The sequence below is a fragment of the Desmodus rotundus genome, chromosome 3, assembly GCF_022682495.2.
Source record: "Desmodus rotundus isolate HL8 chromosome 3, HLdesRot8A.1, whole genome shotgun sequence".
In the NCBI taxonomy this organism is placed as follows: domain Eukaryota; kingdom Metazoa; phylum Chordata; class Mammalia; order Chiroptera; family Phyllostomidae; genus Desmodus; species Desmodus rotundus.
Window position 1 is genome coordinate 80,566,381 of NC_071389.1, and position 24,992 is coordinate 80,591,372.

General features: G+C 38.3%; 1 protein-coding gene across 6 annotated transcripts in view; it reads right to left on the bottom strand.

Moving 5' to 3' along the window:
* The window catches only part of HIVEP1 (HIVEP zinc finger 1), a 143,874-nt gene that overhangs the window by 31,667 nt on the left and 87,215 nt on the right, over nucleotides 1-24,992 (bottom strand). For all 6 annotated transcript variants that reach the window (XM_071220969.1, XM_024565617.4, XM_053920275.2 and 3 more), the window contains one exon: nucleotides 3,364-9,314. In XM_071220969.1, coding sequence (XP_071077070.1) covers nucleotides 3,364-9,314 — 5,951 coding nt within the window. The remainder of the gene's footprint in view (nucleotides 1-3,363; nucleotides 9,315-24,992) is intronic.

Below are 24,992 nucleotides of genomic sequence, written 5' to 3' on the forward strand. Positions count from 1 at the left end.
TAACACTGTGTGTTCTACAGAAACATTATGGTAACACCACCTTATGACTTAAACAACCGCACCGTCCCCAAGTTTTCTCACTCCTCAGCCCATTCGACTCTCAGGGAATTCTGTGAGGCAGGCTGCACAAGTGGATCATCTCCCAGTGAGGAAGGACACTCTCAGCGTTAAGTCACATGTCCAAGGTCAAGTGTTAACAGCCAAGGCTGAAATTCCAATATCCTGGTCAACTCCAACACAAGGCACAAGTTTTCTCATCAAGGTCCTCTTTGTTACAAATCTCCTTTAAAAATTACATCACCATGTAGACAGATAATTGTACCAAGGTGACTTAATAATAGTAAGTGGTAAGAGGGTGTGTGCATCATGGACGGAGGCCCACTGTAGCCACCGAAAGAGGACCCTGGGGAGCCCCTGTCCTCACAAGGCCAGAAATGAAGAAAAGTTGCTCGCCTGAGTTTCTCAAGGCAGGATGAGGGGGTAGTGACAATGACCCCAACAGGTAAAAATGCCACTGACTCTTTTTCTTCTCCTGGCAAACACATCAGGTTTCCCCACCACTTGCAATATATACACACACCTTTCCTTGTCTTCATACTAAGAGTAATCCTATTTCTTACTTTCTTTTCAATTCCAAATTCTCACTTATCTTTTGCTTTCTCACTATCAAATCTGGTTCCTATTCATCAGTTACCAATGAGCTAAATGTTAAAATCCTTATCATTTCCTTAATCTTTATGTACTTGACCACTCCATAGTATTGTATGTTGTTTATGCCTTGTTTCTCTTAGAAATCCTTTTATTTTAGCATTTTTCCGTTCTTTTCCATTGTGAATTAAAAATACTTGTGCATTAACATTTGGGTTGTGAATTAACACTCATCCTAAGAAATCAGTTTATAATTAGTTTCTTCCATGTAGCAGTTGCCTGGTGTTGTGGTGAGTAGATATTTTAAAGTAGATTTCAACCACTTTAAAATATTTTACTTACTCACTGATTTATTTGTTTACTCCCCACATATTTACTGGGACTCTGCTATGTTTAGGTATTGGACATATAGAACTGAAGAAAATACAGTCTCCACCCTCACAGAGCCCAGACTCTCATCTGCACTGTGTGTTACAGCAGTCACTAGCACACATATAGAGTATTTCCATCGTCTGGAAGTTCTAACGGACTGTGTTGGTGCAGTGGAAGAGAAAGATACAAAAGTTCATCACTAAACTGTAGTATTGTAAAGTACTGGAGTAGAGTTATACACAAGGTATGGCAACTGAACAGAGGTGATACTACTTAACTGATATTAATTACAAAGACCAAAAGGAGAACTGATATTTAAGCTGAATTTAATGACTAGAAAGATTTGGTCAGTCATCCTAGGGAGTATATTAATAAATAGTATGTCAATAAACTAGGAAGACTTGAGACAGATTATGGAAGTGTAAGAAAACTCCTGATTCATATATCTAGTTTAGGTGCTTGGATGAAGAGGGACCATACAGATACATGCCATCTGACTCAAGTCTTCAGGGGTGTTAAAACTGCTCAGTCCAAATGCCATGCTAGTCTTTATCTTTATTTGACCTCTCTTCTTTCTGGAACAACTTTCCTTGAAATACCTTTTCCTTGATCTGTGTGATACCACTTTCTCATAGCTCTCTTCCTTCCTCTATTAACAATCTCTTTCAGCTTCTTATGTGGACTTTCTTCATCCATTCAACCCTTTACATAGTTGTGATTCCTGGGACCATTCAAAGCCCTTGTCTCTTCACACTTTCCCGGAGCCATCTCATTAATTACACTTATGCACTGAAAAATCTCCACACCCTCCACCTGGAAGCTGTCTCCTAGTTACAGATCTAGATATGTACATTTCCAGAGGCATTTCTACAAAATCACTTGGTATTGAAGAAAAGCTGCTCTTCATATGTACTTCAGGAATATACATGAAGCTCTGTTTAAATTCTCATGGTCAGGTCTCATCTTCCAAGATTCTGATTTAGTACATGTAGAGCAGAGTCTGAGTATTTAAACATTAAACTCACCCTCCTTCACTGAGAAAGAATCAATAGCTCTCCACTACCATGCCTATTTGGTTTTTACCTACACTTTCAACTCCAAACTTATAACACCTTCTAGCCATGACAGACTCCTTAGGGTTCTTTAAATGAACCAAGTTCTTTCTCACTCCCATGTCATTCATTCATCAGACTATTAAAATTTCTCATTCCTGTTTGCCTGAAAAAAAAATCCCTCCTTTTTTTTTTTTTTTAAAGACTCACCTAAAGCTCTGGTGGGGTGGTGGCTCAGTTGGTTGGAGCATTGTCCCGTAAACCAAAGGGTCATGGATGGATTCCTGGTCAGGGCACAAAAATAGGTTGTGGATTTGATCCACCATCCTGGCATGTATGAGAGGCAACAGATCAATGTTTCCCTCTCGCATCAGTGTTTCTCTCCCTCTCTCTCTAAAATCAATAAGCGTGTCTTCAGGTGAAGATTTAAAAAAAAAAAAAAAAAAAGGGACTCAGCTGAAGCCAGAACTTTTGGAATATCTTCCCTGTATCCATACCTCAACCTACTGGCAGTGTTAGACTTCCTTCTTTTAAAATTATATGTATTTCCATTATAACACTGAACTGCGATATTTTCCTATTGATAAGTATGTGTGTGTTTATGAACCTGTATTATGTGCTCATGAGCCTGCAGAGGGCAAGTCCTCTGAATGTTCAGAGTCCAATACAATACTCCTATCTACCCATCTTTCCTCTCTTCCTTCCTCCCTTAAATGATTTTCTCCCATTTTATAAAGCCGATAACTCTAATTTAAGACTGATTCTACCTTACTCTATAAATCTTGACCAGATCAACACAATCATCAAGTGTATGAGTTAGTTATTTTGGGAATCCTTTCTACCACTAAGATGATCTTCAGAACTACAGAATGACTTATCTTTCAAAATGATATACAACAATCATTGATTATTCACCTCTGTTCTCTCGCATTAGTAAGGACAAAGCATACTCTCCTCTCACTTAACAATACAAACAAAACATTCATGTGAGAGAAAGATGAAAGTAAGACCATGATTATTGTACCATTAAGTAAAGACTTAAATATTCAGCCGAAGGGAAAAAAAGTACTCAGGGCAAGTTATCATTTTCAAAATGTTTCAGGATACAAAAGATCTGGGTAACCCATATCAGTGTAATTCCCAGGGCATATTTATCTTTTTTCAAATCACTATACACTCATAAAGCACAATTTATCATTCACTACTTCTAATTAAAGTATTTAAAGGCATTAAGACATGTTAAAATTCATTTACACAAACTATTTTTGGAGATAAATAATATTTCAAGTACCTTGCTTAAGTTGCTTTTCCACTTGCTTGAATAGACCAACAAGTCGGATTTGGAACGAGTGGTTATTGCTTGACAATACAGTGATTTTCCAGTCTTCTGTTTTGAATTAAGGAGAGAAAGAGCAACTTTTGTAGGCAAACCAAGTGGATTTGGATTACTGGCACTTACTGTCCAGTCAGTATAGGCTGAAGTTTTCTGGTCATTCTGAGGCAAATGCAGTGTTTTCTGTCTAAACAGGTAACACCATGTAAAGCTGGTTGTGGTCTTCAGGCTGGGGAAAGACAGCTGCTGAGTGTCTCCAGCATCCAGCACCGAAAGAACAGTGGTTGTAGGTGGACTTTGTTCTTGGATGTTCACTCTGTCACCTTGATTTTTAATCTCTGGAGACTTCCTTTCTTGGTCATTGTCTACACGGTCCAAAGAACAACTGTGGGTATTTTCTGAAGGAACAGGTGAATTTCTAACTGTAAGAGTTAGTGATGGAGATGACTTGATGTTTTCAAATTCTTGCAACTCTTTTATAGGTTCTATAACTGTAGACTTAGATTGTCCTGACAAATTATCAGCTGGTAAAACATCTGTCAAGTTAACAGCCTCATTACTAATTTCAGGTGGAGGAAAAATACCCTGTTCCGATGTCACAGCTTCAAGGGGCTCTGTGGTACAAACTTGCCTCACCAAAACAGGTTTCTTCTGCTTATTAACTTCATTAGCTCTGGAACCCAGTGGTTCAAATGGGCTAGTATCTGCTGCACAAACAGCTCCATTTTCATCTTTAGCTCGCTTCTGGTGCTTTTCCATGGCAATGTCTAAACTGTTTGCTGGGGAAAGCATCCTTTTACTTGAAGCTGAAGATTCTTGTTGGGGGGAAAGTCTAACAATAGACATTTTCTGAGTTCCAGGCAAGGAATCTGCCAGAGAAGAATTTTGGCCCATCTCTGAAAAAACATTTTCACAAACAAGCTCTTCCTCTGAGTTTGGCAAAGCATCCTGGTGAACTTTTTGCAATTTTGGCAGGGAATTTTGTTCTTCACTGATTGGCACCACATTACTACTAGCCTGGCAAATGGGCTGACTGGATAGATCTTGGGTCACAAGGATTTGTGGCAGAGCTGTGACTGTAGCAAAGCAGTACCCTGGAACATTACTCTGCAGGTGAATAGGCAGTGTAAACGATGTCGGCACCTTCTGCACCTGACCACTGAGTGGCCCGAGCTTCAGTGGTGGCAGAGCACAGGAATTAGAAATGGCATCTAATTTGGTTGGTAATGCTAATGAAGATATACGATGGTCAGCCCCAACTGGATCTGAAAGAACTTGCTTTGGCAAAGAATGCACAGGATTAGAAGAGCAAGACTGGCTTGAAGTGAAAACCTGGCATTGCAGTTGGTACTTGGGAGCAAAGCAATCATCACTTTTAGAAGAGACACATACACTGGGATTTGCATTTGGTTTGACACTCTGTGTAGACGTCTGCAGAGACATCTGTGTGCTCTGGTGGCCGAGGGGTGCATAGATTTGATTTAACAAATTAATACCAAAAATCTGTTGAACAGGAAAGGTGTTAGTAGAGTTAGAATTTGAAGTTCCTGTTTGCAGATCCTTAACTTGAGTCTGGGAGTGCACAGTATTTGCAGGAAACTCAGCTAAGAATGTACTAGTGAGTGGAGGCCCCTGAAATGGTACTGCACTGACACCAGGAAGAGCAATAGCTTGGAAAGATGATGGGTTCCCAGGAGATAGATGACTATCTGGGGCTATGTTTAAAGAAATCTGCCGTATCAGTGGGCCTCTCCTTCTTTCTAAAAGAGGCACATGTCCAGTCACTCCCGTGCCAGAAGGGGATGCTGGAGGCAAGTCCACAAGCGGCATTGTCTGAGGTGGAGTTATGCTTCCACAGTCGAATGATTTACTTCTGAAATCAGAGACATCCATGGACGTTTGCATGAAGTTAATCTGTTCTGAGGCAGCACGCCTCATTTCCCGTTGAGTTCCAGGCACGTTAAGTGTATGAGAGCCAGCTGGGATCATGAGAAACTCTGTTTTATTGAGAAAAGCGATTTGGGGGGAAGCCTCAGTTTTAGAAACGTCCTCTACATCTAATGAAGCCGAGAAACTTGATAAACTGCTATCCTTACTTAGACTCCTGGAGAGAGTGGAATCAAAACTTGATTCGGTTGAGGAATGCTCTATCTCAGCAAGACGGAGCCTCTTCTTTTTGGGTGGCAGTTTCTCTGTCGGCAATTTTGACAATGTTTCACTACGCTGAGGCCAACTAAATTTCTCTGATTTTTCCTGATCAGGTACTTGAGTTCCAAGGTCCCGATCTGGCTCTTCTGTGACCAGAATTTCTGGAACTTGGATGTTGTGCTGCCGAACAAGTCTTGAGGCCTGTCCTAACACATGCCGTTCACTTGAAATCTTTCTTGAACCTTCCTGAAGTTCTGCTCTAAGAGCATCTGATAGTGCAGGCTGTTGAGGCTGAGACGTGTTCTGAGAACGGTTGCCTTCCTCTTGGGAAATTCCTATCCCTTTCAGGGACCCAAGCTTCACTGTTCTACTTAGCTCCTGGAGAGAAAGTGGAGAGCCTCTTTCAAAAGACTCAAGCTTGTCAAATGAATTGGGTCTGCTCAGTGAGTTTGTATGCTGGATGACTGAGATTCCGGTTCCATGCCTCTTCAACTCTATCTTGTCCTGGGCAGCTGAACTTATCTGTTGTTCCATGATGGTAGACAGCTTTGGATCCATGATCTGGTCAGGGCCTCTGGCAACAAGCTGAATTTGGGTGTTTTGCAACTGTATATTTTGATGCTGCTGGTCACTTGGTATGACAATATTACATTTAGGCAAACTGGAGGAAGAGCCCAGAGTATTCTGCAACAGAAGGCCTTCAGAGCTTTTTGGAGAAGCTTCACTTTCATTTTGCTGAATTTCATCGTCATCTCCAACACTTTTCATTTTCCTCCGTTTTCTTATCTGGGGTGTCTGTTCCCAGACCCCTGAGGAAGCAGCAACTCTGTAGTGAAGAATCTGAGGCTGGGTGCTGCTGGGCACAGGGCTGTGTTCAGGTTCTCTCACAGCTACCTTTGTTTTTGGTCCGTGTAACTCTGAACAGTAAAACTTCTTATGGTTTTCAAAATTTTCCAGTTTTCTATACCTGTTTCTACAAGTTTCACACTCAAACATTGTCCCTCGCCCTTGATGAGACTTCTTTTTTTCTAAATGTGAGCCTGGTGCCAAGGACTTGTTCCTTGCTGCTACAGTTTCGCTTGTAGCACTGCATCCTTGATGGCTCTCATCCAAGGACTGTCCAGTACCGAGGACATGCGTTTCACTTGTTGAAGAGTCTTCTACTGCTGTCTGTCTGACAAGGGTACGGGGATGTCCACTTTGGGGCACAGAAGTGTTAGGTCCTGATACAAAGACATCATCGTAGAAAGCGCCAATTTTGTCATCAAATGACTGACTTCCTCTCAGTGGATGAGGGGGAGGTATTATGTTTGTAGGTACTGCTGAATAACCTGTAGTAGGCACAGAATTACTTCTCGTGATAGGTAAACAGTCAAGGGAAGGTACGGACAGAAGAAACACTTGCTTTGATTTCTCAGTAGGGGTGAAAGGGGACTTTGGTATATCAGAACTTGAACTTGTTCTCCGTCCCATTGGTTTTAAATCAAACTGGAAAGAATCCTTAAATATGTATGATTTGGGGGAATCAATACTCCCTCGCCGTGAAAGAGAAGTTCTCCGTGGCTTTACGCTATCCAGTTGCTTGTCATCTACCAAGGCTTCATTGTCTGAGATAAGCTTTGATATACGTTCTTCAAGTGTTTTTGTTGCCAAAGGTGGGCGCATCTGACCTGCTAGAAGCAATGCTTTTTCACCTGATGGCAATGTAGAAGGTGCTGGTGTATTCATACGAGGTGCAGAGGGCCCATTACTCTTACTTGAGTCTTGTTCCATAGTGGGTAATGTTCTGGCAAAGGGAGTTGGTGGGCTCCCTGTTTGATCAGCACTTTCAGAACGTGAAAAGTAACCAGAATCTGTACTTCCTAAACTTCGAGGACTGAGAAGTTTTCCTTGCTGCTCTTGGGAGTAATCGGTAGCCTGCTGCCTTTGTAGTTGGGCATGTACTGTGCCTACAGGAGATTCTTGTTTTGCCTCTGGTTGACTCATGTCCCCTTTCTGATAGGACTTTTCATCAGTCTCCAGGGAGGGTGTCCAGGCTGAATGTGACAGTACACTGGTAACCTGAAGGTCCTTCTGTTTCTGTGCACCAGAAAGTTCAGGCTTAGGATCTGTAAACTTCGGGCTGTCAACTCTTAACGGGGATGACACATTGACAGGGTGGACTACAACTTTTGGTAACTCTGTCACAGCTTGTGATTCTGAAGACTTGTCCTGTAGTGCAACATCACCTACCACATGACCTGGATTGCTTGGAATGGAACTTGATTTTGGTAAAGCTTCAGAACTTGGTATCATTTTCATTATCTGAACAGTCTGCAGGTCCATGGAGCCTGGGTCATTCTGTCTTTCATCAGCAGCACTCTCGTCATCGCTCTCCCCACTGTCTTCTACGTCTGAATGGATACTAAGTGCTTTGGGGGACTCATGTGACAAGAACAAACCACCAGTCTCTGGCTGCAAGACAAGTCCCAGTTTGATAGTATGTGCATGGGATTTTTTGTGCTTATATAGATTACTTTTAGTCTTAAATGAAAATCCACAGGTCACACAGGGATAGGGTCGCTCTCCAGTGTGGGAGCGGATATGCTTTAGAAGCACACTCGGTTTTGCACAAGCTCTATTGCAATACTCACAAATATATTTTCCTTGTTTTTTTGGCTTCTGATCTTTCAGAAGAAGATTGCACATTTGCTCTACGCTGTGATTCACAACAGAGGTGACAGGAGTTGAATTATAAACTGGTATGGGAGGTGACTGTGTAGACTGGGCTGGACTTACTGACATAGGTGAAGCAGAATCCATTTGCTGGTTTTGAGGAGTAACCTGAGTTCTACTGGAAGGTGAAGTTAGACCTATAGATGATGTCACTGCTATATGATACACCTGTTCAAGTTTGGGGTTCTCCTGATTGTGCAGGCTTGTCAGTGATCTTGTGAAACCTGAACACACTGGAAGCTGTTGATTTTGTTGGTTAGATTTAGAAACAAAGTGTTCGTGTTGATTATATGAATGAGAAATTGACTGAACTGATGTGTGCTCATTCTTCTGAGCAGCAGACACATGTACTGTGTATGAGGTACAAGACGACTGTGATTCAGAAACAAATTCTTGTGAAGTCTGATTTGGGGCATCTATTGAGCTGTTTTTTAATTGAGAGGGGGATGGTACAGTTTTGTTTGGTCTTAATTTTTCTATCTTAAGTGTACAAGATGAGCCCTTTTGGGACAAGGTGCTCAGTTCTGGCTCCATTGCTTTCAGTAAGACATCAAACGCGGTGTTTGTATATGAGGAGGAAGTAGGACTACAATTAGAGGAGATACATTCACTATGGTCAGTCCTGGTTTTACTTGACAAAGAACTAGATTCACATTGTCCATCTAGGAAATTTAACTTGGGGGGGTCAGAGCCTTCTGATCTCCATCTACGCAGTTCAGATGGATACTGCAGAAATGAGGGCTTCTTTGGGGAGACAGATTCTTCAGACTTAGAGGCCTCGGCAATTATCCCAGGTGTTTCTCCATTTTGTTTGGTAAACGGCTTCCCATTTTTTATAGGGCTGTGATTCTGTTTCTTGTGAGACTCTGAAGTATTCTGAAGAACAGCAAAAGATGACTCTTCCGTATTATGTTTATGTTTTGCCTGAAGAGGATTTCTCAGTGGGGATTTTGGTATTTTTTTCAGGTGATTCTCAGCTACAATCTTTTTTCGTTTCACACCTTTAAGTGATTCTGAAGTTCCTTTAATACCAGCCTCCAAGATTTCTGTTAAACAAGAAAAAGAAAAGCAATTGGCAAAATGATACATATACCAACTATAACTTTTTAAAGTTGGGATTACTGTCATGGGGGTGTCATGACAACTGAACAAGGTACTTTAGTGAAAGCCTATTTTGGATAAAACTGTATTCTAACATTCTTAAGAATGTTGCCAATCAAAACCTATTAAAAAAATCACACAAAGACCTTAGTGTACAGTTCTATAATGCTGTGCTATTCTCTTGTCACCTCCACTCACCAGATCTTGGGACCAGATCTTCCAAAAGTAAGTTATCGTCCTCTTTCACCCTCACAGCTGGGGACTCTGTCTATGACAGTCTGAGAGAGCTGTCCCACAAATAAGAAAAGTCAACTTTTTAATGTAGGGTATTTGATTGTCTTATTACTTTAGTATCTTTTCAAGCAAACTTCTTAGCAAATTTCTAAAAACATTATTATTCAAACTATGCAATACTGATATTCTTATAAGAAAACAGACTACTATGTAATAATTTTTATAACATACCTCATCATATCTCAAATCATGAGATATTAGCTGAGAGAACCATGAAGTGTTGCTTTATTAGCAATTATATTAGTGAACAGAAAAATATGAAAGTAAAATAAGCCACTTATTTGTGGCTTTTCGCCAATCAAATTAAAAAGTCATGATGTTGTAATGTTCCTCAGTTAAAAAAAGTCACTAACTGAACAAAATATTCAATGGCTATGTTTCTTTGTCATTAATGACAGATAGGTAGGTAGGTAAGTAGGTAGGAGGAAGGTAGGGAGGGAGGAAGATAGAGCTTATTGCCAAAGAGATGAAAGCACCTCCATTTCTGGCTGTACTGTAAATAAATCATAATTTAAATAGTATCAACAACCCACAATCTCATATCAACTATTACATTTTTGAGCAATAATTACTTGCCATAATTTAGTTTGTTTTCATCTGTTGAATCCTTGGGCACATAAAAATTATTCAAGTTTATATTACTTATTTGTAGAAAAGCCAAATACTCTAATTCCTCATCATTTACAAATAACAGTGGCAATGTACATATTTGAAATTCATATTAGACCCAAATGTCTACACCATAATAACCACTTTGCATTTACTGAAGATAAAATTTACACAAAATAAAAAATATTCCAGTCATCTTGTGAAATGATGTGCTGTCATATAGTTGTTTAATGAAAAAATACATACTAATATGATGAAGATACATTTACCCACCATAATCAGAAGGTCAGAAAAAAAGTGGCAGGGGTGAGGTCTCATAACTAACATGTTTAAGCTAAAGAATAAGGAAAAATGCATCAGCTTTGTTTCTATCTCTACAAAATGATGTTGAGCAAATCTTTTATTTTCCAATCCACTATTTATGAAATGCTGTTTTCCCTCTTCCAGATGAATGTAACAAAGTCATTATGTACTTTATTATTCTCATTAATTAGATCAGGAAAATGGGCAAAAGGAAAAATGATAATCATCATTCACGGTGAGTAGTTCTTTCCTCACTTCCAGAAAGCTTGGAGGTGGGTTATAATAAAAATGAAAGCCACTAGGCTGTTAAAATGAATATAAAAACAGAGAAGAGAAACCACTCGGTCAGGAGCAGCAGTTCCCAGCTTGGGCAACTGTCCAAGTGAAAATACCACAGATTAAAAAGAAAAAAATCTGCCCATGCCAGGCCCCATCCAGAGTCCTGGTTGGGGTAAATAAGTTTATTTATTATGTTTTACATATTTTTGGAATAAGGTTTTTTTAAGATAAACTTATCTATAAAAATTAAATAATCTCTTATACTAAAAAAAAAAAAAACAACAAAAACTCACCCCTAAAACCACAAAATTTCAACCCACAGTCAGAACACCAGAAACACATTGCTTTAAAGGAATTGTTCTGTTATGTTCTTATGATACAAAAAAGAGTAAAATGTATCTTTCTTTTTGTACTTAAATACAAATAAAACTGAAGTGAAAATAAAGGAATTACTAAACTTAAGATCCTTATTTCTTTAGAGATACTATTTCCTAGAATTTTCTCTGGAGTTAAGAGAAGAGGAGGGAGGGATGGATGAAAGGTGAAGGGATAAGCCAAACAACATGTATGCATAACCTGGAGACACAGACAACAGTGTGGTGAAGGCCAGAGGGAAGGGGGGCAGGGGCTGGGTGCAGGTGGGAAAGGGGCCATCTGTAATAGTAGCGATAATTAACAATGAAAAAAAAATAAAATAAAGAGTTTGAAAAACCCTATTTTAAACAGATTTTTTGAATTTTTGAATCACATTTTGATTTTAGATGAAAATTGATTCATCTTTTGTCAAAGTTTATGACATTTACATTCTATTTGCATAGTTGTTTATTCTTAGTTCTCTATTTGAATTTTAACACCTGGTGCTAACTCACCAATTCTTTCCTTCAAAACTTTGTACATTCCTGTGCCTCTGGCAATGGTGCTCATATGGAGAAGCCTTGTGCCAGCCTGACTGATAGTTTCCCCTCCTGGATGTGACCTGACTTTTTTCTGCCTGTACGTCTGCCAATTCTTTACTTTTGCAGTCTTTATAATTAACTAGGAGTCGGCTCGTTGTTAATCAGTGTACAACTTTTAATTTTTCCCCTAGAACATTGTAACCTTTTCTATAGGGAGATTAGTTGAGTATATTTCAGAAAACTATTGTATCTTCAAATACATTTTCTGGTCAATTTTTTTCAGGGTGGGCTTCCTTTATGAACACCAATTATCTTTACGCTGTATCCCCATTATGATTTATATTGCTTTCATCATTTTCTTTTTTGCTTTTGCTTTCTCTAGAATCATTTAAAGCTTTTCCCTTAATGTCAATAATTCACTTTTCTGGCCATTAAGTTCCTTATCGTTTCAAATTGTTCATTTTGGACTGATGTTATTTTGTTCTCATTTTGTTCCCTTAGTTCCGTATTTCCCATTTCATCTCATCTTATTGTCTCATATTATGTTTGAGTTTTTCTTTTAATAAATTTATGATCTTATTACGGTCTACGCCATTAAGCAGCATTTTTGGTTTGTCTTTTCATGTTCTCTCTGCTTTCAATTGCCCAAGGTCATGGGGAATGGTAGGGGGTGGTATTTGACTGAGAATATGTTCCTAACTGTGTTTTTCTAAGTTTTACTTCTTCATTCTTACATTTTGTTGGGTCTCTTTTAAGAGGGTTCACTCTCCCATTGAAGGATAAAGCCCATTCCACCATGGGTGTGGATGACCTGGGATGTTGATGTTGAATCAACTTGTAAATTTAAGGACTTGCAGGTGTTGTTAGGAGATAAAAGGACGGTGGAGTTGACGAGAGAGAGAGAACCAGACACATAGATGAATATAGAAATATCATTCTAGAGGTTGACTTGAAGCAGCGTGCATACCTCACTATTGACCATCAGTCTTCTTCCTTGAAAAAAATCTCAAGATTTGGGTCTGAAGTGGACAGAGTGTGTAGCTAAACCATTTGGCTAGAAATGAGTGATAGAAGCAGCCTCCTGGGAACCAATGCCCTAGATATGAGGTAGTAAACCCTTAGGGTCTTCAGAGAATGATTCACCTTGACTACTGTTTTAAACTCACCCTAATCTTGATTAGTTTCAAATCTATTAGAGAGTGACTGGAGTTATTTTCTCCTACCCCCTTCCTTATCTGAAGAATACAGCACAATCATCAAACATTGTGACTGTATCTACAATATCCAGCATAGAGTTACTATAGGCTGTAGAGTTTGGAGAATGCACAGACCAGAATGTATCAAAGCAGAAATACAGAAGGGGTGGAGGGTTGGAGGAAGTGGCTATTTACCATCAGCACTTGAGCTTTTCATTAATTTTCAAGGCACTTTGTTGTTACGGTAGACTAAAATAAAAATAAATTAGAGGAAACAGAGAGAAAGAAAAGCCATGGAAGTAGAAGACAACCCAAGAAGGGTGCCTCTTTAGTATGTCCCCAACAACCAGTGGACAGGCCTACCCTCTGCCTTATGGAATGGACACTGCTTTCTATTTACCACCTTATGATTTCACAGCGGTGTTAAAAAAAAAGCAATACAAGGGTTGGACATGGTTGGTGCACATAACCCTCAGTGTAAAAGAAGAAACACAACCCTTTTTCCTTATGCAACAAGAACATACAGTCAGATTGGAAAGCAGGTGGGAAAGGCTCAAAAAAGGAATCAACCAACTGCTGAAAATTATATTCTGGTCACTGTGTGCCTGGAAATGACTGACAACCAGGCAGAAACTCTGAGACATCAACATGTCAGAATTCCAAATGGGTATTCATTTGACACACACAAATCACACCCAGGAGAGGAACCAAAACTGGCAGTGTTGCCACTGTTGGAATCTTTAGATGCACTGGACTTCACATAAAAAGCCAGAGTTCTCTATCAGGTTGGCAGCTGACAACAGCGTGGAAAGATCAGAGAGGCCACGTGACTGGAGGTGAGTGGTGAGGGAAATATGAGCTACGTTCTCAGATTCTCTAAGGCACTGGCACTTCATATATCCAGGTTCAAGCCTAATCATTATTAGGGCTCCTATATTTTTAGGGAAGATTTTTAGAATAGCACCCTCAGCTGGGTTCCAGAATTACTTTTAGGGAATAACAGATGAAAACATGAGGACTTTCCTGGCTCAGGGGAGACTGAGTTGCCAGTTAAGTGTGACAAAGCATACTGTCAAGGTTGGCAGTAGGCATGGTAAATTACAGCCTACTAGAGTGTTTAAAATCCTGCCTTGATTGAAGGTGAATCTCTTTTTCAGCTTTACTCAGAGACACATCATGTGAAAGACTTTGGATCTCTTTTGGGTGTTGGGGACATAAGGATGACCTGTTTTCTAACAACTGAGAGCATGTTGGCTCAGAGAATCAAGAGACTAGAGGCAGGGAGACCATTTAGAAGGCCTTTTCAGTAGCTCAGGCAAGAGTTAAAATGCTACCTTGAACCCTGGTAGTGACAAGTAGGCCTCTTGGCTGATTTAAAGCAAGCAAGCCCAAAAAAGGTTTGCCAAAGAATTTCCAGTCTTTAATGGGAGAGATGTGCTAGCTGGGGAAAAAAATTCACTTTCCATTCTCCCACCTCAGCTTAGTACACACGTGTAGAATTATAAATTGTAGTTGCAATCCAGGACTAGAAATTTTCAATAGAGAAATGGTTAGGCTAATTATGGCAAAGCCACTTATAACATTATATATCCTTTAAAAAGTTAAAGATTATGTAGCAATATGAAGATTGTGACATATTACATACACTTGCATATTCTTCTCTTTCCCTAGAAATAAGCCTGGGCTAGAGGCACAGATCCGAAAGTACGCAGTGAGAGCTGTTTTGGTAAAAGTACATAAATAACAAGCCAGAAAGAATATACAGTAGAGAGAGAAAGTCCGTCATCAGAAGCTTAGGTAATCCAAATATTTAAGGGTGAACCAAAAATGAAAAGAAACAAGGGGTGATAAGAAAGATAAGACACAACACATGATAGTGAGGTGCCTGGGAAGTCAGGGTTTATGGACTTGTAAGATGGAAGATGTGGCCAACAGTGTTAAAGATTACATTCATATAAACAGGACTAAACAAGAGGATGCTGGGTTTGACGGTCACTGGGACTAGGAGGACATCTCAGAGAGCAGTTGCCAGCTGGGTGCTGGGGCTAAAATCCTTATTACAAAAGCACACATAGTGGTGAAGTACATGCTGACACATAGGAACCAGCCAATACAGACCACTTTCTAAGAATCTGGCTGTGAAAAGAGAAATGCAGGATGTCAGCATCAGAGATTAAAGGAAGGTTTCTTTAGGATGGGGGTTGGGGGGAGTGTGCTTATAAAGGAAGTAAAAGTCAGCAGAGAAAAAGACATTAGCAATGAAAGACAAATTAATGTGTGATAAATTATACCAGAGGTATAGTCAAGAAACTACCACATAGATTTGGGAACAACTAATTTCACTTAGCAAGCAAGAGGTACCAAACAATTCTTCTCCAAGTTCTTCCCATCCCTCATATAATGTAATTCAAATATCTAACTTGGCCAAAGGCAGCATGGTCACCTGGTTCTTCCCAAACTGTCCCCAGTCTACTTCCCCCTTACTCATCAAGTTCCAGCCACGTGGGTCAACTTTTTGATCCTTCAACAGACCTATCTCTCCTGCCCCTGGGAATTAGTACCTGGCATATCTTAAAAAGCTCTCCCTACTGTCATCTCTTTAAATGACTGGATCATTTTCGACCTTTAAATCTAACGCACCAGTGTTACTCCTGGGCTGGTCCTGTCTACGTGACCTAAAATAGTTGCCTCTTTATTGTCCACTCACTCTGTTCACTTCCTTCTTAATTTTATAACAATCTGAAATGCCCTATTTATCTATTTACATAGTTTTTGTCTATCTTCTGATATTATGATATAATATGTATAAGACCTTATCTTTATTATTCATCTCTATATATCCAGCCCTTAAAATGTGTTGAAGAAATATTTGCTAATGAAAGAATTCTTCAAGTAAAAGAAAATAAGGGATGAATTTAATATTAGGCAACTTAATAATATAATTAATCACATCAGGAAAAATTAGTTAGAAATTCACATGAGCATTTATTTATTAAACTTATTGGGGTGACTTTGGTTAATAGGGTCATACAGGTTTCAAGTGTATATTACTATGGTACATGATGTATATATTACATTTTGTACCCACCACCCATAATAAGGGTGAATAATACTTAATAGAATTCAGCATCCCTTCCTTATTTTTAAAAAATAAAGATAGCTCAGTATGCCTCAGGATATAGAAACTTAAAAATAGTGCTGCTCCACCCTAATAATAAAAAAGGCCAGAAATATCACAAAAAATCAAACTTCCCTTGAGCCTATTAGAAAGCCAAGGCCAGAGGGCAACCACACAGCTTGAACTCCGTAGAAGGACACGTGGACTGGCTCAGCTGGGGCCAAGCAGGACTGAAGATGTGGAGGAAGATATGGCCGCCTTGCAAATGAATGAGAAAATATCACCTAAAATTGTGTGGAACTGTTGGAGGGTGGATTAGCCTGGCCTCAGGCATGAGAAAGTTCACATTCCGGGGCTCTTCTCTGCGGGCCTCCAGCAGGAGGTAGGGCAGGAGACCCAAGAAAGCAGCCCTCCACATGAGGGCATGCAGGAGGGGTCAGCTGCCACTGTAGAAAAGGCATAAATCCTAGGGCCTGCGTGAATTATTCTCTCATATGGAGCAAAACGCCTTAAGCTTTCAGTTGCTGGGAAAAAGAGTTGCAGACATGCCACCCACAGGGCATGGGTAAAACCCACTGTGGCTCAGGAAAGGGTAAACACTCTCTATCCCAGGGGAGGTAGGAAACTGTCCTGGGACCACAATCCCTATTGATAAAATGAGAAGTGTGCTACCAAGGGCGGGGTGCAGGAAACACTGGAACTGCCTGAGACTGAGGCTAGACCAGGATAACAAAGCAATCCTCACCTATCCCACTACCAGCACAGCACTGAGAAAGAAGCAGGTGGGTTGTTAGGAGAGGGGCAGGAGGGTGGAGATCACCACCCCCACCGGTGACACAGGAGGCTGAAAGCTGAGTAGGTAGCACTAACACTGAGAAAAACCTCCAAGTCCCCAGCCCCATTATAAGCACAAGAAAATGGCAGGCCATTGCTCTAAGAATCAGAGGCCAATGTGATACACTAAAGATAAACACAGCAGTATCAAAATCCAAACCTAGCCCAACTCCTCAACATCCAGCCTCATGACCTGACAAAGAACAGGGTCTATTTGCAGCCATTAAAAACTACTGACTTCAGCATCTACTGCTATATACAACACACAACATCCAAAATTCAATAAAAATTTACGACACACACATACACGTGCATGCATTAAAACGCAACCCACTGTCAACAGACAAAACAATGAAAATAACTAGATTCCAAGATGATCCAGAAGTTGAAACTTTCAGAGAATTTAAAATAACTGTTACCGATATGTTAAAAAATCCAGAGGGGAGGGTTGACATACATTCAGAAAGGGGAATTTAAACAGAGAGAGGGACAAATGAAAACAAGAGAAATAAAAGATGAAATAACTGAGATAAAGAAAGTCTTTGATAGGCTTATTAGTAAATTCAACAAAATTAAGGAATCAGTGCTTAGAGATAAGGCAATAATTATTAAACAAACAAAAACACGATGAAGAAAAATAACCTAAAAATGAAAGAACAGTGCATCCAAAAGCCACAGGACAATATAAAATAGTTTAATGTATAATTGGAATTCAGAGCAATAACAGAGTATCAGGAATACATGAAGAAAATAATGGCTAAGAATTCCCCCCCAAATAAACACATAAACCATAGATTCAAAATGCTCAGACAACCCCAAATGGATAAAATAAAAAAGAGTAAGAACAAAGAAGAAAAAACAAAACAGGAAGAAAGGAAGAAAAAAAACACCTAAGTACATCATATTCAAACTGCTGAAAACCAAAGATAAAGAGAGAACCTTGAAGGCACCTATAGAATCGAAAACTATGTTACATACGGAGAATCAAAAATAGAAATTAAAGCAGACTTCTCAAAAGAAACTATGGAGCAACATTTTTATACTACAAGGAAAGAAGAAATAAACAGCTAACCCAGAATTTTATATTAAGAAATAGTAACTTCCAAAAATGAAGGCAAATCAAAGACTTTTCAGAAAAACAAAAGCTGAGAGAACTCATTCCAGCAGACCTGCGATGAAATGTTAAAAGCTCTGAAAATGGTAAGAATAAAAGGAAATTAAAAACTATTTTAAAAGAATTTCATCACTTTAAAGTATAATGCAGTATAAGGCTGTATCGTTCCATGTGATAGTATGAAAGGCAAAATAATGGCCTTGAAAATGTCCACACTCTCTTCCCCAGAACCAGGAAATATCACCTCATGTGGCAAAGGGGACTTTGTACATGTGATAGTGTCATGGACATTAGAATGGGGACATTGTCCTAGATTATCACAGGATCCCTTTAAATTTAATCAATCAACAAGAAAAGAGGCAATAAAGAGTTTTGAAGTGTGAGACTTCACTTGCCATTGTTGGTTTTAAAGGTAGAGAAAGGGGGCAATAATCCAAGGTGTGCAGGTGGACTCTAAAAGTTGGGAAAGGCCTTCAACTGACAGCAAGCCAGGAACTCGGGTCTGCAGCCGCAGGAATTTAACTCTGCCTACAACCTGCGTGAGCAAGGAAACAGACTCTCCCCCAGGGCCTCCAGAAAGAACACAGCCTCTAACACCGTGGTAGCCCAGTGAGGCCATGTCAGGCTTCTGACCCCACAGAACTATTAGACAACAAACATTTTTAAACTAAGTTTACAGTAATTGTTACACAGCAATATACAACTGATATAAATAGCCACTGGGAACATATGACTATTTAAATTTAAAAACAAAGTCTGCTGCTCAAAAATGGTAAAATAACATACAAAACTTCTGATGACAATGAAATTAAACAAGAAAAAAAAAAACAGTAGAAAGAAGTCTGGAAAATCCCAAATGTTTGGAAATTAAACCATGTGTTTCTAAATAGCATAGGGGTCAACAAGGAAGACACAGGGAAATTAGAAAAATCAAAACAAACTAGGAAATCAGGATAAAAATATTTGCCATGCAATGATATGCAACACTCAAAATCAAACACTAGAGAAATCTCCTCTGAAGACAGGAAAAATGAAATGATTCTTGCAATAATCACTATTTTTTAATCACTTTTCTTGATGATCTAGCTAATGCAATTTTAAAATGAAATACAACTGACGGTAATGGGCAAGAGTGTGGTGATTGCTGGGAGGAGGGGAGTCTAAGGGGACTAAATGGTAATGGAAAAAATGCAATAAAGATTAAATTTAAAAAATGGCAACAGCATTTATTTGTTGATAATATACAGAATTCAAGAGAAATAACTGAAAATCTACTTTAGCTAATACCCCAAATAATTAGTTAGAAACATAATGGAAACACATTTTATTTATAATAGCAACAAAATGCAATAGAAAAATGTCTAAAAATAAGTTTAACACAAAATACTCAAAACATACAGGAAATTAAAGTTTTCAGATATGGTAAAAAGGCTTACGAAATAAGGAAACACGTATGCTCCTGACAATGAATATTCTGAAGACATCAAGTCATTTTCAAATTCCTAAATGTTATATACGTTCAAACAACAAAACAAATTTGTTTTTTTAAATACAATGACTCCAATCTTCATTTGGGAGAATAAGTATTCTAAATTAGAGAATAAAATTCTGAAGAAAATTATAAAGACTTGGAGAGACATTAAATGATTAAACAGTAGTTTCTTAAGGCCAGATTGGTGGTTAAACTGAAAATCAACAGAATACCCCATTATATACATGTACTTAGTACATGAAAAGGTGGCATATTTCAAAATCTTGTAAAAGGATGATACAGTTTTAAACTATGCAATGCTGGTTTCACATGTGGGGCAAAAAATTAAAGTTTTGGGTTGGCCAAAAACTGTATGGTCTTCTTCCATCAAATAAAAGACACATTTTTCATTTTCACCAATAGCTTCATTAACTTGGATATTTTGAGTATGTCAGCTATCTCCTGTGGTAGATTGTTCTCAAAGTCTCAGTTTGATTGCTACCAACTTCAGCTGGTCTACCCAAACCCAGCTGTGAAGCATCACCCAGTGAGAAATCTCCAGCTCGAAACCTTACAAACCACTCTTGACACATTCAATCAATCATAGCACTTGCTCCATACACTGCACAAATCTTTTTTTTTTTTCTGCATTTCAGGTGTGTTTTTACCTTTCTTGAAATAAATAGGCTGAAAATGTTGCACATTTTCTTCCATCATCAGTATTTAAATGACTACACAAAAATTCACCAATTTTGATTTTTTTTTAGACACATGCTGATATGATAACTGTCACAATAAAATCTAACAAAGTTGTGTCAGATGAAGTTAAAGACAACTAAGCGCTACCACAGCCATTTTATGGAAAGAGACCAAATGAACTTTTTGGCCAATCCAATAGATCTTCAGCAAATCCAACAGGTCTTCAGCAAATACCATGAGTATAAAAATAAGTTTGGTGATTCAATGTAAGTAATAAAACACAGAAAGAACTAGGTAAAAATAAATATTTAACTAATCTTGAGAGTGGAAACATCTCCTAAGCAAAAAAAAAAAAAAAAAAAGCAAAATAAAAACCATATGAATGTATAAAAATTAAACTTCTGCATATATATATATATATATATATATATATATATCCTCTAATTTAAAAAGTCAATGACAAACTCATTAAAGTATTACAACATATAAGGCAGACGAAGGGCTAATATTCTTAATATCTGAAGAACTTCTATCAAGGACTTCTTCAAGCAGAGGAGAATCAAGTAATTCACACGATCCTCCTTTGAGGATAACAATAAACAAAATATAAATATTACCACCTTGTGGGCACCGAAACATTAAGAAGACAGTGAAAGACACTGGGCCAAAATACAGGAGAAGAGAGAAGTCTGAAACTGTGAGACTGGCTTCTGGGGCTCCTTGGCTCAGGGAGAGTTTGCCTATCCAGAAGAAGCTAAAAGGCTGAGCAGTGGTTCTGACAATTTAAAGGAGCTAAGGCTATAAATGATCGAATTCGGAACATGCCATGCATAGGGTCCCTATGAAAACCTCCATGTTTTCAGTTGAGGGCCTGAAGGGCTGCATTCCAGGAGTGAGAACTGGATGGAGTAGCTGAACTGCATGAACTGCAACTCACACCCAGTGGCCGAACAATCACAAACTCCCAAACCGGAGGAGTTGATATTGGATTGGCAGTCCTCCTGGGAGCTGGCAGAACAAATTAAAATCTCCTCTGGAGGAAGGTATCATCAATTTTGGCTTCAAACCATTTTGATAACTTTTCAAATAGAACATCTACCTCATATTTAAAGATAACCAGGCACCTGAGAAACAAATTCAATATGAAAGAACCAACATTACAAATAGATTGACTGGTTCAATATATTAGAATTAATATACAGAGACTTTAAAATAAATGTGCTATTTTGTTCAAAGACAAGCATACTGAAAAGCCCAGAGAATTGGAAAGCATAAAAGATAGCATATTTGAAAAGACAAAAATAAATTACAAAACTGAAAAAACTTAGAACTCACTGCAAGGATTTAAGTTCAGATTAGAAGAGCTGAATACGATAATGAACTGAGTGAGAAGTTAAAAAGAAAAACACAGAATAAAGTACTAGGAGACAACAGGATACAAACTCCAGAAGCAATGTTCTAAAACAAAGAAGGTAAATGGCAATGGGTTGGAATTAGAAGCTAGAAGGTAAGGAGGTGTAAAAAAAAAGGGCATAAAGTCTAAAAATTTCCAAAATAATACATGAATCTACAGATCAAGAGTACTATCAACCATAAACAAGACCCAGAGAAATCACACATCACTGTGAAATTACCAGTCAGAAACAAAACCAAAAATCATAAAAGTATCAGAAAAATATATTCATAATAAAAAAGATTACATTCAAATGAGCAATTAGACTTAAATTGATATCTCAACAGCAACAATGTGCTCAAGAAAATAAACTGCCAAACTAGAATTCTATGCTTCTATACTCAGCAAAAGAAACATCCTTTTAAATAAATGACACTTGAAATTATTTGTTGCTACAGACCTGCTCTAATGGAAAACTAAAGACTATTCTTCAAGCAAAATAAAATTATTCCAGATGGGAAACTAGAGATGTAAGACAACATGATGAGCAAAAGAAGTACTTAATATGTGGATAAATCAAAATGAGTAGCAACTGTATGGAAAATAACCAAGTGTATAGAATTCAAATACCTGATAATGAAAGTCAAAAAGTCAAAAGCAGGGTAAATGGACAGGCCGTAGGAGAGGGAAGAACAAATGCTATCATGAAGAGCCCTGAGAGCTTGGAGCCAGTACACAGTGTAACAGCAGCCTCTGAGAACATCACCATGCCTCATTAAAGGTGTACCAAGCAGAAGATCAGAGCAGTTCTTGGGATACTAAGTGAAGTATAAGTATGACACAGTATGGTCAAATTAGGTTCAACAGTTTTATCACTATTCCTAATGGAAGAATAAACTGAAAAGCCATCAGAACTCAACAGTGGTCCTGAGTAAGAATCTCAGCCTGAAGAGAAAAGCAGAACAGAAGTGGTATTTGCAGTCAACTCTCATCCAAAGTAAGACCAAAAATCATTTAGTTTTAAAAAGGCAAGATACACAACATTAAATTTCTGTGACATAACAGGTAACAAAGTACATTTAAAAATTCTGTTCAAAAGAAACAGAAAAATGATTATGGGGTTGTGGAGAGAACTAGAATTCACCACTAACAGGCTATCGTGTGGCTAAAGTCAGTAAACAGAAAAAAGAAACATAGAATAAAGACATACTACACCTTACAAACTTTACACCTTAACACAAACTTTTTTACATATATACAGTTTCCAAAAAAATTTTAGACACTATGGGATTGGAGTACAGAGATGGCACCAGAAAATCCTACTCTATCTTATCTAAATTCATCATGCACAGGTATTATTCTCATACAAGTAAACGTGTAATGAAGTACTTCATACAAAAGCAGATTGAGATCAATTGGCAAATTAAGAAGTCAACAACTTGCTGCTTATTTAATGACTGCTTATTTAATAACAGATCAAAATCTAGCAGATATAAACAAAATAAGTACTAAAATATTTGCTAATAAATCATTCAAAGGCAAATCAATACTCTAGAACATTTATATATATAAAAATTTGTTAAGTAGTCAACATATGATTTCAGAGAAATAATAAGAATTTAGGAATAGAGAAAAAAATCTAAATAAATATAAAATAAGAAATAAATCAAATTAAAAATATTTAAAGTAAAATAATTACCACTTATTTTTGAAAATTTTAATTACATAAAATTGCATAAAATACTAGAACAAAATAGCTAAACCAGCTTTTCAGCATTTAATTTCTATAGTACTAAAAACTGAGTAACTTGTACTTAAGCTTCAGTGAAACTAAATTTTTAATACTCTTCTCATAAAAAATAAACATTTGATGTTTTGTAATAAGTTTATAAAAGCTAACATTCAGATATATTGTATGTATTAAAATATAAAATAAGAATTACTATTTACAATAAACTGAACACTATTAAAATAAGAGTATTAAATTAACATAAAAAATAATACTTAATCTCTTTCAGAAGTATATCCTTAAGAAATGACAAGTAATGACACTGAGTCACAAGTGAATTTTACTGCTAAAAGTTCAAGCTACTAAAATGCTCTGACTCATTTGGGCCATGTTTCTTTGTTGCCTCATTTTGGCAGCCTCCCTGTTTGTTTCTGTGTATTAGGTAGAGCTGCTTTGACTCTGCGTCTTGGTAGTGTGGCCTAATGTAGTAGGTGTCCTGTAGGGTCCAGTAGCACAGCCTCCCTACCACCCAAGCTGGGTAACTTTAGGTGTGCCCTTTGTGTGGGCTGAATATACACCCTCTTGTAGTTGAGCCTTGACTGCTGTTGGCAGATCAATGGGAGGGATATACCAAGGGTGGTCAGCTACAAGGACTGGCTGTGATCAATGACCACCAACCTCCACCTTCCTTGTAGAATCAGCTGTGCAGGGACAGGGTGGCAGTGCTCCATCCTGGTCTATAGATATCCATTGGGTGTGCAGGCTCCAGGGTTTTCCAAGTGGCTCAGGCCAGGGTCAGCCCCCACCTGTGTTTTGCCTGGGTCCACCCTGCCTGAGCTATAAAGCAATCTGAGATGGCTGCTTCTTGTGCTGGGCTTGGAGATTTCCAGGTGAAGCCAAGCTGTGGATCTTAGCTGGTTGATGCTAGTGCCTGGCCTGTACCACTTAGCAAGAGGTATAGGGACTGGGGTCAAACTGAAGCTGGCTGTTTCTTGTTTAAAAGGATTCCAGAAAAAGAACTAAACAAAGTGGAGATAAGTAATCTATCAGATGCAGAGTTCGAAACACTGGTTATAAGGATGCTCATGGAACTTAGTGAGGACCTCAACAGCATAAATAAGATCTAGTCAGAAACGAAGGGTACACTAATCGAAATAACAATTTACAGGGAGAAAATAGTACAGTGGATGAAGCCAAGAATCAAATCAATGATTTGGAACATAAAGCAGCAAAAAACAACCAATCAGAACAACTAGAAGAAAAAAAGAGTCCACCCAAAACGAGGATAGTGTAAGCAGCCTCTGGAACGACTTCAAGTGTTCCAGCATTCATGTCATATAGATGCATGAAAGAGAAGAGAAAGAGCAAGAAATTGGAAATCTACTTGAAAAAATAATTAAAGAAAACTTCTCTAATTTGGTGAATAAAATATACATGCAAGTCCAGGAAGCACAGAGAGTCCCAAACAAGATGTGTGCCAAGAGGCCCACTTGAAGACACAACATAATTAAAATGCCAAAGGTTAAAGATAAAGAGAGCATCTTAAAAGCAGCAAGAGAAAAGCATAAGTTACCTACAGGGGGATTCCCATAAAGACTGTCAGCTGATTTCTCAAAACAAACTTTGCAGACTACAAGGAATTGGCAAGAAATATTCAAAGTCATGAAAAGCAGGGACCTACAGCCAAG